Below are 13,528 nucleotides of genomic sequence, written 5' to 3' on the forward strand. Positions count from 1 at the left end.
AACAGAGTCACTGCCGCAGAGGATGTGCAAGAGGCCAGGGATCCACATGGCTGTTACCTGAGAACTTGCGTGAACTTTTAACCTAGCTGTAAACATCCATCAGACCAAATGTACTGGCGTAGTTCCTAGCCAAGCATTCATTATACTAAGTACTAGATGAATTCAGACAGGAACTCAGCCCATTGCTGCGTGAGCCGAGACTTCACAGACTCCTTCCTTCGAATATTGTTGTTGTTGTTGTTGTTGTTTAGTCGTGTCCGACTCTTTGTGACCCCATGGACCAGAGCACGCCAGGCACTTCTGTCTTCCACTGCCTCCTGCAGTTTAGTCAAACTCATGCTGGTAGCTTTGAATATTATCCTTCGAATATTACTGTTTCTAAACTTCTGCCTGTGTTCTGCGTAAACCATGGTTTGCCACTGCATCCGTGCGCCATCTGCAGAGTGATTTTTAGCAAACCATTTGCCTTTAAACAAGGTTCCAAAATCCAAAGCTGTCTTTTGGAGTCCTGGTTTAAGGGCAGATGATGGTGTGCTGAGAATCAGGAAGGAAATTTAGGTATCTCTCATTTCTGGTCTCTGGCTTGGCAGGGCACTTGTACTATTAACTTTTTATCAAGTAAAGGGAATCGTCCTATAGTCCCTTGTTGGGGTTTTTCCTGGATTTCAAGTGAGCTACTGTAATGATACAACTTGCCAGCAGAGTCACTGCACCAGTAACTGTGTACGCTATTCCCAGAAAAGGATTTCTTCCTCCGCTCCATGTTACTGTCGAGAAGACCACCTGCTTTTCTCCTTTGAACTTTGAAACTGGGAAATCTGACAGGATGATGTTAAAGTTTTATTAACAGTTTGGAACATACATGAGCATTAAAAGATGCCGAAGGGTTAGGTATTGCTAACAGGATTAGATCCAGGATTAGATTCCCCGTCTTAGCACCTACAGTGCAAAAGGCATATTTAAAAGGAATATATGTAGTGTTTCACAGTTTACTCTCCTTGTTGCAATACGCATCTTCTATTGATGAGACACTACCACGATTATCAGCCTTTTCTAATGTGGTGCTCTACAGAAGTTTTGAACTGAAACTCCCATCTGCTCTAGTCGCCATGGCCAATGGTCAGGTATAGTGAGACCTACAGTCTAAAACAGGGATGCAGGTGGCGCTGTGGGTTAAACCACAGAGCCTAGGACTTGCCGATCAGAAGGTCGGTAGTTCGAATCCCCACGACGGGGTGAGCTCCCGTTGCTCGGTCCCTGCTCCTGCCAACCTAGCAGTTCGAAAGCACATCAAAGTGCAAGTAGATAAATAGGTACCGCTCCAGCGGGAAGGTAAACGGCGTTTCCGTGCGCTGCTCTGGTTCGCCAGAAGCGGCTTAGTCATGCTGGCCACATGACCCGGAAGCTGTACGCCAGCTCCCTTGGCCAATAAAGCGAGATGAGCGCCGCAACCCCAGAGTCGGTCACGACTGGACCTAATGGTCAGGGGTCCCTTTACCTTTACAGTCTAAAACATCTGTAGAGAACCAGGTTGGGGAGACTGAGCTAGACAAACAGAGATCTGCATCAGCCCACTGTATGTTTCCTCCACCCAAGTGACAAGCAGAAGCTCTCCTCAAAACTCAGCTATATTTTGCAATGAACTGCATGCATTATTAGCCTGCCAGGTAGCGTTCTGGCTATGTATTCCTTGATTACCCTCACCGTCTACAGAAAACCTGGCAATTATAACCCACATAGCTAAAACATGACACAAACTCACACAGAAAGGATACTATAGGATATTTGTAGCCCGTACGTCCCTGCTGGGAGCCCATTTGCAAACTGCCTGATGCGATTGAGGCGACGGTAAAGATTCTTGAATGTAGGAAATGCTGATACACGCATCCAGATGATAAAGTCTTCATTTGTGTAGCCATTGTTCTCTTGGTTTGCTTCATCTAATAAATATACTGGTTTTTGCCAGTAAGGTGGTCTTGCCGTGCCTGAGATAGATGGGGGCGGGGGGAGGGAGAGTGAGTGAGAGAGAAAATGAATAGCTATAGGTGAACCAGCTACCCCTACTTCTATATATTTCTTATAGTCTAACCTTAGTCTCACTAGTGGGTAAGCATGCCTCAGCCTTCGCCGATATGGTGCTCTCAAGATGTTTTGGACAATCGTTCTCTTCATTCCTGACCACTGGCCATGCTGGCTGTGGCAGACGGGACCTAGAGTCCAACAACACCTGGAACATCCAAGGTTCAGGAAGTCTGACCTAAGTAGTCTAAACAAAGGGTCTTACTCCCTAGTAAGTGAGTATTGAGTTATATGCAGCCATCACAGACACACTTATGAAGGAGTATGTCCCACTGTTCAGTGGGGCATGCAGGATTGCCTTGTAAGTCAAGCAACATACCAGGAATGTAGCTTCAAGAAAGTTGCTTTTCCAGTATGCATATAAGGTGGAGCAGATTTGCATCCATTGGCCCTGCTCCTGACCTCAGTTGAAGCGGGAAATTTAAGCGTGGTTAACATCAATATTGAGGCATCTTTTTAACCATGTTTAAAGCGAAGGTGCACTGCAAATGGGCACACGTTCTGGGAAGGAAAGGGCACATCATTTTGTGATGGTGTCCCAGGTGCTCGGCACTGGTGGAAAAAATCTGATGCATTGGCCTTGAGAAAAGGTAGACGTGTTGGGTTACATTGCATCAGGGATGGGGAAACCTTCCAAGGGCCACTTTCCCTCCGGGGCAACCTTCCAGGGGCCACATGCCAGTAGTGGGTGAGGCCACAGGCAAACAGGCAGAGCAACAAGTGAATGATTCACATTTCTGCAGCAGGTTAGTTTCTTCTGCCCTTCATCCAGACAAGCAAGAGGCATTTAAAAGGTAAAGGTACCCCTGCCCGTACGGGCCAGTCTTGACAGACTCTAGGGTTGTGTGCTCATCTCTAGAGGCCGGGAGCCAGCACTGTCCGCAGACACTTCCGGGTCACGTGGCCAGCGTGACGAAGCTGCTCTGGTGAACCGGCGAACGCCGTTTACCTTCCTGCTATAAAGCGGTACCTATTTATCTACTTGCACTTTGATGTGCTTTCGAACTGCTAGGTGGGCAGGAGCTGGGACCGAACAACGGGAGCTCACCCCGCTGCGGGGATTCGAACCACCGACCATGCGATCGGCAAGTCCTAGGCGCTGAGGTTTTACCCATAGTAAATGGCTAAGAGGCATTTACTTGTTTGTTTAATTTAATAAAAATTACATAACACTTGATTGTGGGGGGAAACCTCAAAGCAATGCATGAAACTTCAAAAGCATGATCAAAGTTCACAGGCACATTCCAGCCAGGTAAAAACACTTAGGTCTGAAGCAGAGCTAGTGAAAAATGTAGTCAGAAAAGTTTTCCAAGGGCCACATAAGAGGCCTGCGGGGACAGTTTTAGAAAGCCCATTAGCTGCATTTCAAAAACTGAAGAACCACCTTTCAGCTAATGGGATCATTCTTACCATCAAATGCAGAAGACAAGTTGTGTGCAGATGGATTGTGAAATTTCACATTTTTATCTGTCCACCAGGCATTCCCTTGCTTCAGAAGTGGGACTTTGACAGCCTTTACAGAAGCAGAATAGTAGAACAGCTGTATTGTATCTGTATGGAAATTAGAAACAGTGATTTAATGCTAAGTCAGTACTGAATGCCTTTAATTCGACTATTTTAGCTGATCTAAGAGAATATGGTCACATCCACACCATACATTTAAAGCACGACATTAAAAAACCTCCAATGGGGACTGTGTGATGACATCCTTACATTTCTATCATATAGAGAGAAATCTGCAGTTCAAATAGATAATGAAGATTGCGTATTCAGGTAAATATTATCAGATGCACCTAGCACTCACCATTGAACATGCTGTTTGCAATTGCACCACATGGAGCTATGGGTGTCCCGTTTTCGTAAGTTGCAAAAGGTGCACAATTGCTGCTCTGAATCTGTATTCAAAACCATAATGCAATTAGGAGCACATTTCTCTGAAAAATCAAGCCATAATGTTAAACAATGCAGCTATTCATAAACGGCAGGAAATGTGTTCTGAAAAAGACACGTTGTTTATCTGGTGATGAAAAATCAATGGGGAAAGACTGTCACACTATGCCAGGGAGTGTATTTCCTAGTGTGGCTGCTACCAGTTGGCAAAGGACTCTCCCTCTCGAATGTTTACATTGCCCACCTCACTCAGCATAACATTACAAAGTCCAGACAATGAATGAGAAGCACAACATTCCTGAACCAGCTAGACTTCTTTCTGGTCAATAATATATTAAGAATTACTACCCTTAAAATGGCATCATGTGATTAAAAAAACCAAACATCAGAAGTACTAAAAGAATTTCAAACCACCTTACGTTTGCCTTCCGACCCAATAGTTGTGCATCACTTCTGGAAAGGACATAGCGACGATGGTTCTGATAAAAATTATGCAATCCGTAGTACATGAAGACATCACCCTGCAATTTTTTTTAAGGGATAACGTGTAGGAATTAAAAAATGAGTTTCAAAGCTAAATCTGGCAAACTATTGACAATAGCCAATATGAAGGGGGACAGTAATTTGAATGTCCAAGATCTAAGTGCCATCAAAAGCCCTAGAGACCTTTGATGGGAAAGAATTGGTGTGACTCCAAATCACTAAGCCCAAGAGACAAGCCTAAATTGTTACTTTATTGGTTTGTGGAGTAAGGCTAGCAATAAATGAAAATGATCTCTTCCGATTACTCCACAAGGTCTTCCTCTAATGTTCATTGCTTGATGCGCTCGTGAAATCAGTCAAAACAGCATAGACAGGCTGCTCTGATTGCCTGACATTATTTCCACAGAGGCAGTTCACATCCTCAGCTGCTGAATTCAGCATTGGTTGAATAAACTGAAGGATAAGCTCCTGAGAGATGGGCAGGGATATGGGAATCAATCCCTAAGGTAGGGTGCCAGATGCAAAAGAAGACAGGGCTCCTGCACCTGTAACAGAAAAGGAAAATTTGACAGGTGTGGCCCGCATGACAAATGTCCTCTTTTTGTATCTGGTCACGCTACGCTAATGGTTGTAGCCCTAGTCATTGAATGACAAGAGCTAACACACTAAAATTGCTTAAAATTGGATAGAGTACCATAGGGTGCAACCCAGCCAATAATTGAAACACTGAGGTTCCATTGATTTTACAGTGAGAATTATGCATGTGCTTAACACACTCCCATTGAAATTACTGTATAAAAGTGTTTAACTCAGCTAAACGCTCAAAAAATGTTTTAAACATTTCAAAACGTTCACTTCAAAATCATTCTGGTTTCCTTAGGATCAATGTATTTTTCTTTATTCAATAGCCTTAAAATATTTGAGGTTTGGTAGGTAACATTTTCCTTTCCTCCTGTAGTTAATTTTAATTCTGCTCTTGTGTTGCTTATTAAAAAAAACCAACCTATTATTCACTTTTCCACAATCACTTACCTGCATGCTTTCCTGAAGTGTGAAGTTGGTGAGACACAGGCATTCCTTCTCCCAGTTTGAAGAGTTTTCACGCAGCTTTGAACAATGTGAGCATATATCGGAATAATTAATCTGCCGAGAAACGAAAGAAACAGGCCAAGTTATTGTCATCATTGCAAAAGGAGAACAAGATCTCTTAGCTTTAAAGGCTTTACAGTTTGGCCTTTGCAGATTTCCATGAGATGGTCAAATGTGACAGTTTGTCAGGGCAACTAAATGGCCTCACAGGAGCTTTCAAGCTAAGACAGCAATGACATGCCAAGACGTGTCCTGAATAACCCCTTTGGAACATCCTTCCCCCTAAAGTTCTTCAAAGTCCAAGCATCTTCCACTGGCAAATACTATTTCTATTTAGTTGCAGCCCACTTTTAATGTGTACACAATCATGTGTTTTTAATTACATCTATTCTACAAGAGAAGCTTGCCACTTATTGTGGTTAATAGTACTTCTGACTCATTCTTCACCAGAACATCTCAGAGTAGATTACAGCATTTAAAAACACAACAGTTAAACAAACAAACAAACAAACAAACACAACCCTTAAAGGAGTAAAAAACACCCCTGTGGAGAACAGGCCTGGAAGCTTGTCTAACGGCACTCCAGTATTGTATTTGAAATATTTATAACTCACCTTTCCACCAATGGTCTCAAAGGCAGCTGGCCTACAGATACAATTTAAACAAGACCATTGCCAGGTCCATCTGTAGTCTCTTCAGCATCTTCAGAATGCTTAACTGTTAAATAGTCTGAAGGGTCTACCCTTCCCAACCTCTCTAGACAATGGTAGACCTGTTGGTCCAAAAGCCAGTTCAGATATTCTATCCATTCATTTACTGAAGCTGCTCACACCAGTGTAATGCTTTTAAGTCTGGCCTCAGATCACTCCCTCACTCCCTCGATGTTACAATGCTCACCAATATAGACTACTTACATTATTGATTCCTTTGCGAAAGAAATAAAGAACATAATAGCCAAAGTGGGTATTGAAGTCAGGTCTCTGGGAGCCAAGGTCAGTACTTTCACTTTTGGGATTGCACCAAAATGTTTATTTTATGGCGTTAGGATTAATGAGGACATCATATACAAATGTTATGAAAATTAAACAAAACAAAATAAATCCATTGTAAATTTCTATTTTACAGTCTACCAATATTGTAATGCATGCTTTCCAGCACACAATGAAAACAAACCTTTATTTCTTTGACTCTTGTCGCAGCCAATAGAAGTACAATTCCCATCACAAGGCAGAAGAGGCTAATGATAAAGAAACTGGGGAGGACGAGCTCTGGGGTGAGCTGGGGCTTCCAGGCTGGGAGCCTCTGTTGTTTATATGCAGTATTATCAGGGCATCTCGACGGACGGTTTGGTGAAACGGTGCTCTTTTCATTCATGTTGATGCCGGACAAGTCTTTGGCTGGCCTTTTTGTCGTACCGTAAGGTATTTTTCATCTGTTGCTATCTACTTAGCATTTTTAAGAACCTTGGTAACTTCCTGGAATTACTTATTAACTTGATCCATTTGATTGGGAATAATGCCCTCCTTGTACTTTATTGTCATAATCACCTTTAGCCAGCCTGTGCCATCCTCCTGCTGGTGTACTTTAACCTGACTTACATCTGCTAGGCTCCTGCACCTGCCACTGCTTCCTGCCCAAGGCTGCCACCCTTTTAGCTGTTACTGTTGTTCCACACAGCTTAGGACACAATTTAGTAGGATCATCTGCACTGGTCTATTTGGAAATCCTGCACGCAGGGTGGTACATTACTCCTCAGATTTTCTGTCTGTCAAATTTATTAGCTGACTTGATTGTGTTTTTGTGACGACCAATGATTTTCAGCATATAAATTTTACCGACTGACACAACTTAAGGCTTCCCTTTCTCCCCGCCTTCACAGATTCCAAAGCTGCATTGAAACTGAGGTAAAAGGGCAGATTTTGCTAATAACAAGTAGGGTGAGAATCGAGTGATAGACAATGGTTACACCAGTTCTGCATTTTTTTTCTGGGGTCAATTAAGCATCCTACTCACAAGTAGCATCCATTTTGCTTCAAGTTTCCTGGTCTACATATCTGCCATAAGAACGAGAGTTTGCTACCTGATGCTTTGAATTCACAGTGGCATATTCCAGGTTACAACGATCTATGGTAATGATATTAGTAACACAGGGGAGTTCCCCTAAAGAAAATCAAGAAGGGTAGTTATCCCTATACATTGACAATTATGATCACTGGCACTGATCTTTAAGGATATTTTGGAAATACTTTAGCCATGGTTCTGCCACAGTAAGATGATCTATTGGTGGTTACTTCCTTCCAGAAAACTGAACTGTATTGATAAGCAGAGCTGCAGATGAAAAGCTCAGGAGACATTACTATCATTATTAACAGTTATAATTTATACATTTCCTCAGGTGTTTTGTACACATGTATCATGTTAATCATTGCAACTGCTCTTTAACGTAAGCTGGCACTATTATTTCTAAACTGCAGCCTATTAAGCTGAGATATGTACACCCAAACTGACCTGGAGGCTCATTCAAGGATTCCTAGTGAGCTTGTTGCTGAAATGAGTTTACCCGTGAAACAGTCTCTTACCCACTAGCTTATACTTTTGAGTAAATCTTTTGAGTTAATAGTTACTTTATGTGCTGGTGGAAAAATCTGTGTTGACTTTCGATTTCATATCATTATACGTGAACATTTCAGTAGAGGACTCCATACAAAAGCTGGCTTTATTGCAAAAGAATTGAGGGTGACAAAAGGGTTTCTACCATATGCATTTCAGAATTAAAAAGCAGCCTCAACTTGGGCAGACTGAAGGATGAGTTGAATTCAAGGGCAAACATTATATCTAAAAGAGTCCCACTTTCACAGAGCCCTCTCTGCACAGTTTGATCAGTCCCATTTCCAGAAGTTCAATGGTTTCTTTCCTTATCTGAAGAAAAAAAAAAAAAAATTAGAGGATTAAGGTTACCAAGGCCAGCACTTCCTTGAGGCGAGGTGAAGAACTTTGCCTCAGGAGGCAAATCTGCCCATTCCTCCCCACCCCAGCAGTTGTCAGCCCCACTGCAGCTTCACCTGTGCCACCACTGCAGCACCACCAGTGTGCTCACCACAAAAGCCACGCCCCCACTGCTGCCACTGCATCATGGTGGCAGTGCAAGTGCAGCTGCAGATTTAGGGTACAGTTGCAGTGGCTGGGCCAGGGGCAATCTGGGCACAATGGCGTAGTCAGGGAGAGGCCCAAGATCTGTGGGGGAGCAGCAGGGCATTTTGCCTACAGTGGCAAAATGTTCTGGGCCACCCTTGAAGGTTACTGCAAGACCCCCATGCAAACATTTATTGTGCTGTCTCTCTCACGAACTCACACACTCCAGCCAGCTGATACCTTATCCTTCTCTTATTTTTAATAGTGGCACAACACTCCCCTCATTAAACATGTACTTATGAAACACCGTTGGTTAAGAAACATGCCTGCAAACTTGCAGCTTGTAACTTGCCCATGGCAGTTAACAGTTCCTTCTGCATTAGGAGTTTATCAGATCCACCGCTCAAGTCAGCCTGGGCAACACTATCTGCATGTGGGAGGCTAAGCAGCCTAGTAAAAATTAAACAAATCTTGAGCTTGTCTGCAGGGAAGTTTTAACCTATACCTGTTTGAAAGGTCATTGGGGTAACTGACAGTAAATGATGTTTCAATTACAAGCATTTTGGCTAGAAAACAAATTCAATAAAACTCAGTTTTATGTATGCATATTAGTCATTTTGCCAGCTGCATCAGCTGCTACTATAATAATTTCACATTGAAAAATGCCACAAGGGGGCACCTTCTTGCTTCAGTTATGGAAATTCATTGCAATCTCTAGTAGCTGACTTTTCTGAACACTGAGAAAACCAACGGGCTTACTATATTGTGACATTTTCAACAGCTTGGTAAAACAAGGCTTAAGAGTGGAAAGGTCAAACGCAACACATTTAGTGCAAAAGAGGCCCTGGCCACATTCACACATAACAATTATTCTTGGATTGCTTGCTAGTGCATTGATCCTGATTGTTTCTGCTTCATTCTTGTGTGAAGTGTAAAGCCAGGAAGGGAAAAGCTGAGTGCTACTTCTAAATCCAAGATTTTGGCTTTTTAAATAATAATAATAACAATAATTGAACAGGAATTATAAGTGAACAGCATTTAAAGAGGGATAGCAATCCTGGCTTATTAGGGTCAAATATACCACATCCCCAGATATTCAGACATAACACAAAGCTTGCCCTTTCCTGGTTTGTTAACCAGCTTGTGAAAAGTGTGATAGAATGGATTTGCTGCACCAGAGGGCATCTCATGCATCCTATGGTTCTCGGTGTATCATTACTGCAAATGCTGCTTCCATGTATTAAAGGGCATTTTCTGACCGAGGCTGTAGCTAAGTGCCTGCTGGTTTGATAGCATATACAGAACAGTGTTTGCCATAAATTACAAGGTATAGCAATCAGCACAGTTCACTCACAACCCAACCCTAAACATACCCGAGGGATTAATACCAAGTTAAGTATGCTTTGGACTGTTTTAGTGGGATATAAACGTATTCTAATCAAGATATATTTTCGTTTTGGTTTCGGTGGCACAGGAGAAAATAGGTATAAATCATGTGATGGATGTATACATAGATTATATACATCTATGCAGTTGCATGTCACAGTTTTGTACAGCATTTTGTACTTTTCAACTGTACTTTTCTTTTTAAAATTTAAACTGTAATAAAGGGGGAAAGTATGCTTGGGAGTACAGCCTTAAAAGTACAATTTTCCCCACTAAGCTACCAGATTATTATCAAAAATTAAGTTTACAGGATCAGATGATTTGCCCTATTATGGAATTGTGTTTTTTCAAAAGAAGGTAGATGTTAGATATCAAATTGCTTCATCCTCCTTAGGTAGAGGGCTGGAGTTAACAAAGTACATATGTGAAATCTGCTAGAAGAATTTTTGTTCTGTTCTCCAGGCTTATCTCTAATGGATTATTGTTGTTGTTAGACACTCTATTTGAAAATCCTATGGTCTGGAACTTTTTGAAAGCAGCAGGAGGACTTGCTTATGCTGCTGCTTTCCTACATAGCTTATTTGAAAGGAGGTGTCAGAGAAATCAATGGAACTTGACTTTAATGAAAATGAATGTAGGCTTGAGGTGTTAAAGAGAATCACAGCAGGAAAGGTAAGCATGCCACAGAGCCTGAAGAGAGAGGCAGCCCAAGACATGACTGCATATACTTTCTCTCCTGCTTCAGCTAGACAGAGCCCTTCAGCACCACAGCACCATGTAAAGACTAGCTGACCCATGTAGTGACAAGCCCATGTTCCGCACATAATGTGTGCAATGGCCCAGCACATATCTCTTAAGCCTCGGATAAGAAAACTAAAATTATGGTATGCGTTTGTGTAAAAAGTCCCTTTTCCCCATGCATTTCTAGAATGCAAAATAGAAGAATGCAAGACACCACACAGGCTTTTACTTGTTAAATATTATGCTTGGTACCTCAGGGATGTCAATTAATCTTCTTAACTTCTGATCTCTCCAATTCCAGTCCAAGATGACATACTTCAAGGATGTCATGCTAAGACCATCTGAGGAGACAGTAAGAGACATTTGTTAGTAGCGTGACAAGTGCATTATCAAAATGATACTGGGCTTTTAAAATTCTTTGCTGCCCAATCAATCCCCAGGCAGCTAGTCTTTGCTAGTCCTGCCCTTCTTGGTTAGCGGACAATAAAGAAAGATCCCTGCAAGTTTCTGGCTATGAAATCAGTCCTGTGCCTATTGAATAGCTAAACACAAAAGCAGAACGGCCACTGGCATGCTAATCCCAAGTATGTGCCAGCAACTAATTCCCCAAACTTCTACTTCATAAAAACGCAAGAACTGTGCTTTTATTACGCTGATGATTTATTATTTATAAACTACTTTTCTGTTCAAATTCCCAAAGCGGTGTGTCATAAGCAGCATTATGAAAATGATGTAATGCTGGCTCTTGCTCAACCATTGTTAAGAGACTGGGTAGAAGCCGCAGGATTCCACACTCCAGCCCCTCCATTGTGCAAATTCCTGCTTTAAACTGCAAAAAAGGTGAGCATTAGCATCAATGGTACCCCCTTCTATAACACAAACCTTCCTGTACACATAGAGATCAACTCTGGAGACCCTCTTCTGAAGTTGGGGGAGCAGATGACAAGTGAAAGGGCCTTTTTGGTGACAACCCCATTTGTGGAATGGTCTTCCCAGGAAAGCTCAACCTGATGCCTTTATAGCACAGGCAACAAGCTTCATCGCAGTCTGACTGTGCTAAGCGCATTGTGTAGGTGTAAGCTATTCCCTTCCCAGTTTGCTTACCCACTTGTACAAAGGGATGAGTGAAGGGGAAGCAACTGGGCTGTGTACATCTGTATGCAGCTTGTGCATAACCATTGTTTATTAAGCACAGATTCTTGGCTTATTGTGGCATGCAAACATGGCCTGCCACAGATGATCAAATATACAGACTCATGAAACCATTCTTAGGGGTGGGGGAACTCTCCATTTTCATTACTGCAACACAGCCTTACCTTGCTCTAAGAGTGCTTTGATCCTTCCAGGTGTCCCAACACCCACATGGATGACCCCTTTCTCCAGCATCTTCACCTGCTCTTGTATCTGTTTGATGGAAAGAAAGAAAAAGGCAGCATTTGCAGGAGGCAGGGGAGAGAACAACTATATACATTTCCAGTTCCTTCTCAAATACAGTGGTGCCCCGCAAGACGAATGCCTCGCAAGACGGAAAACCCGCTAGACGAAAGGGTTTTCCGTTTTCAGTGGTGCTTCGCAGGACGAATTTGCTATGGGCTTGCTTCGCAAGACAAAAATGTCTTGCGATTCCTGGGTTTTTTTTTCCGCTCCCCACCCCCTTTTTCTAAGGGGCTAAGCTGCTAATAGCCTTTTAGCAGCTAATCCGCTAATCCCTTAAGCCTTTAATAGCCGCTAATAGCCGCTAAACCACTAATAGCGCTAATAGCGCTAATAGTGTTGCTTCGCAAGACGAAAAAACCGCTAGACGAAGAGACTCGCGGAACGGATTAATTTCGTCTTGCGAGGCACCACTGTATTTAAAAGACATCTGAAGAAATCTCTAGACTAACGGACGTTCGGCATTACTCCATGGAAAAGAAAAGGAAGCTAAGTGGGAAACTTTTCAAGGGGAAAAGGAAAGTAACTAAAGCCTACTAACTATAAACAGTGTTTGTTTTCTTTTAATGTGCTATTCAATGCTTCCACCTTTTTCCATAATGGACGTTTTTCCACCACCACCTACAAACAACTGAAAAATCAGTATGCTTCTGTGGAACTAAGAAATGTAAATCTGTATGAAGTTAACATGCATAATGTACTTGATTTTATAAAGTTAGCACCAGATTGAATTTGCAGTAGCTTGCCTAGGACTAAGCAGGGGAAATATACTTACTGGACACAGTTAGCACATGAAGGCAACTACACACTGTATTTAGCCATTTTGCTAAAGGGATTGTTACATCCCTTCTCTGCCATACCACTTGGTTTCTCTGCTAGATGAAGGAGGAAAGGCTTTTCCTCCAGGAGCAGCATAAAAAAAAAGAAGGCAAGCAGAGGGAGCTAGAGTGATCTTTCCCTCTTCCTCTTCCCTGCATGGTAGAAGCCTTTCTCTTTTTTACTAGCCCAAGAGGATAGTATCCCCTGTTTGCTGATCTCTTAGCAGACTAGTAATTGGTGGAAGGGGGAGGTGGAGGTGGTTAGAAGAGCTTTGAGACGCCCAAAGGGCAAGAGAACAGAAAATAGTTATAGAAATAAACTCGTCTCTTAACCACGCTTACCTTTATGTGTTTTGCAAACATCTTCATCACCTTGCCATCTCCTTTGAATGCTGCCATTGACCTAGAACAGAATATACTTTTAAAAAAGAAAAATGGAACTGAAAAGAAAACGAGGACAGGAACTGATGTATTTC

The 13,528-nt window shown here is 42.3% G+C and overlaps 3 protein-coding genes across 3 annotated transcripts in view; 1 reads left to right on the plus strand and 2 right to left on the minus strand.

Moving 5' to 3' along the window:
• FILIP1L (filamin A interacting protein 1 like) overlaps positions 1-13,528 on the plus strand; it is a 182,625-nt gene that overhangs the window by 1,523 nt on the left and 167,574 nt on the right. The window lies entirely within an intron of this gene.
• Positions 365-8,084, minus strand: LOC310676491 (cell cycle control protein 50C-like). The gene is made up of 7 exons (XM_083438461.1): positions 6,715-8,084; positions 5,485-5,595; positions 4,389-4,490; positions 3,884-3,974; positions 3,490-3,630; positions 1,776-1,985; positions 365-818 (listed from the first exon to the last, which is right to left on the minus strand). The coding sequence occupies exons 1-7, from the start codon at positions 6,913-6,915 to the stop codon at positions 634-636; spliced, it is 1,041 nt and encodes a 346-aa protein (XP_083294587.1). The 5' UTR covers positions 6,916-8,084; the 3' UTR covers positions 365-633.
• CMSS1 (cms1 ribosomal small subunit homolog) overlaps positions 8,239-13,528 on the minus strand; it is a 177,411-nt gene continuing 172,121 nt past the window's right edge. Inside the window, exons 7-10 of the mRNA XM_083438487.1 lie at positions 13,395-13,455; positions 12,117-12,204; positions 11,053-11,141; positions 8,239-8,460 (exon numbers count right to left, since the gene is read on the minus strand). Of these exons, the coding sequence (XP_083294613.1) occupies positions 8,377-8,460; positions 11,053-11,141; positions 12,117-12,204; positions 13,395-13,455 (322 nt within the window). The 3' untranslated portion in view covers positions 8,239-8,376. The remainder of the gene's footprint in view (positions 8,461-11,052; positions 11,142-12,116; positions 12,205-13,394; positions 13,456-13,528) is intronic.

Source organism: Podarcis tiliguerta, assembly GCF_965153285.1.
Source record: "Podarcis tiliguerta genome assembly, chromosome: 4".
Taxonomy (NCBI): Eukaryota; Metazoa; Chordata; class Lepidosauria; order Squamata; family Lacertidae; genus Podarcis; species Podarcis tiliguerta.

Coding starts and splice junctions, on each gene's coding strand:
- LOC310676491 (XM_083438461.1), bottom strand. CDS start 6,915: ATGAATGAAAAGAGCACCGTTTCACCAAACCGTCCGTCGAGATGCCCT. Junction 3,975..4,388: donor TATTGGGTCGGAAGGCAAAC/GTAAGGTGGTTT, acceptor TTTTGAATACAG/ATTCAGAGCAGCAATTGTGC. Junction 1,986..3,489: donor CTTGTCTTCTGCATTTGATG/GTAAGAATGATC, acceptor CATCTATCTCAG/GCACGGCAAGACCACCTTAC.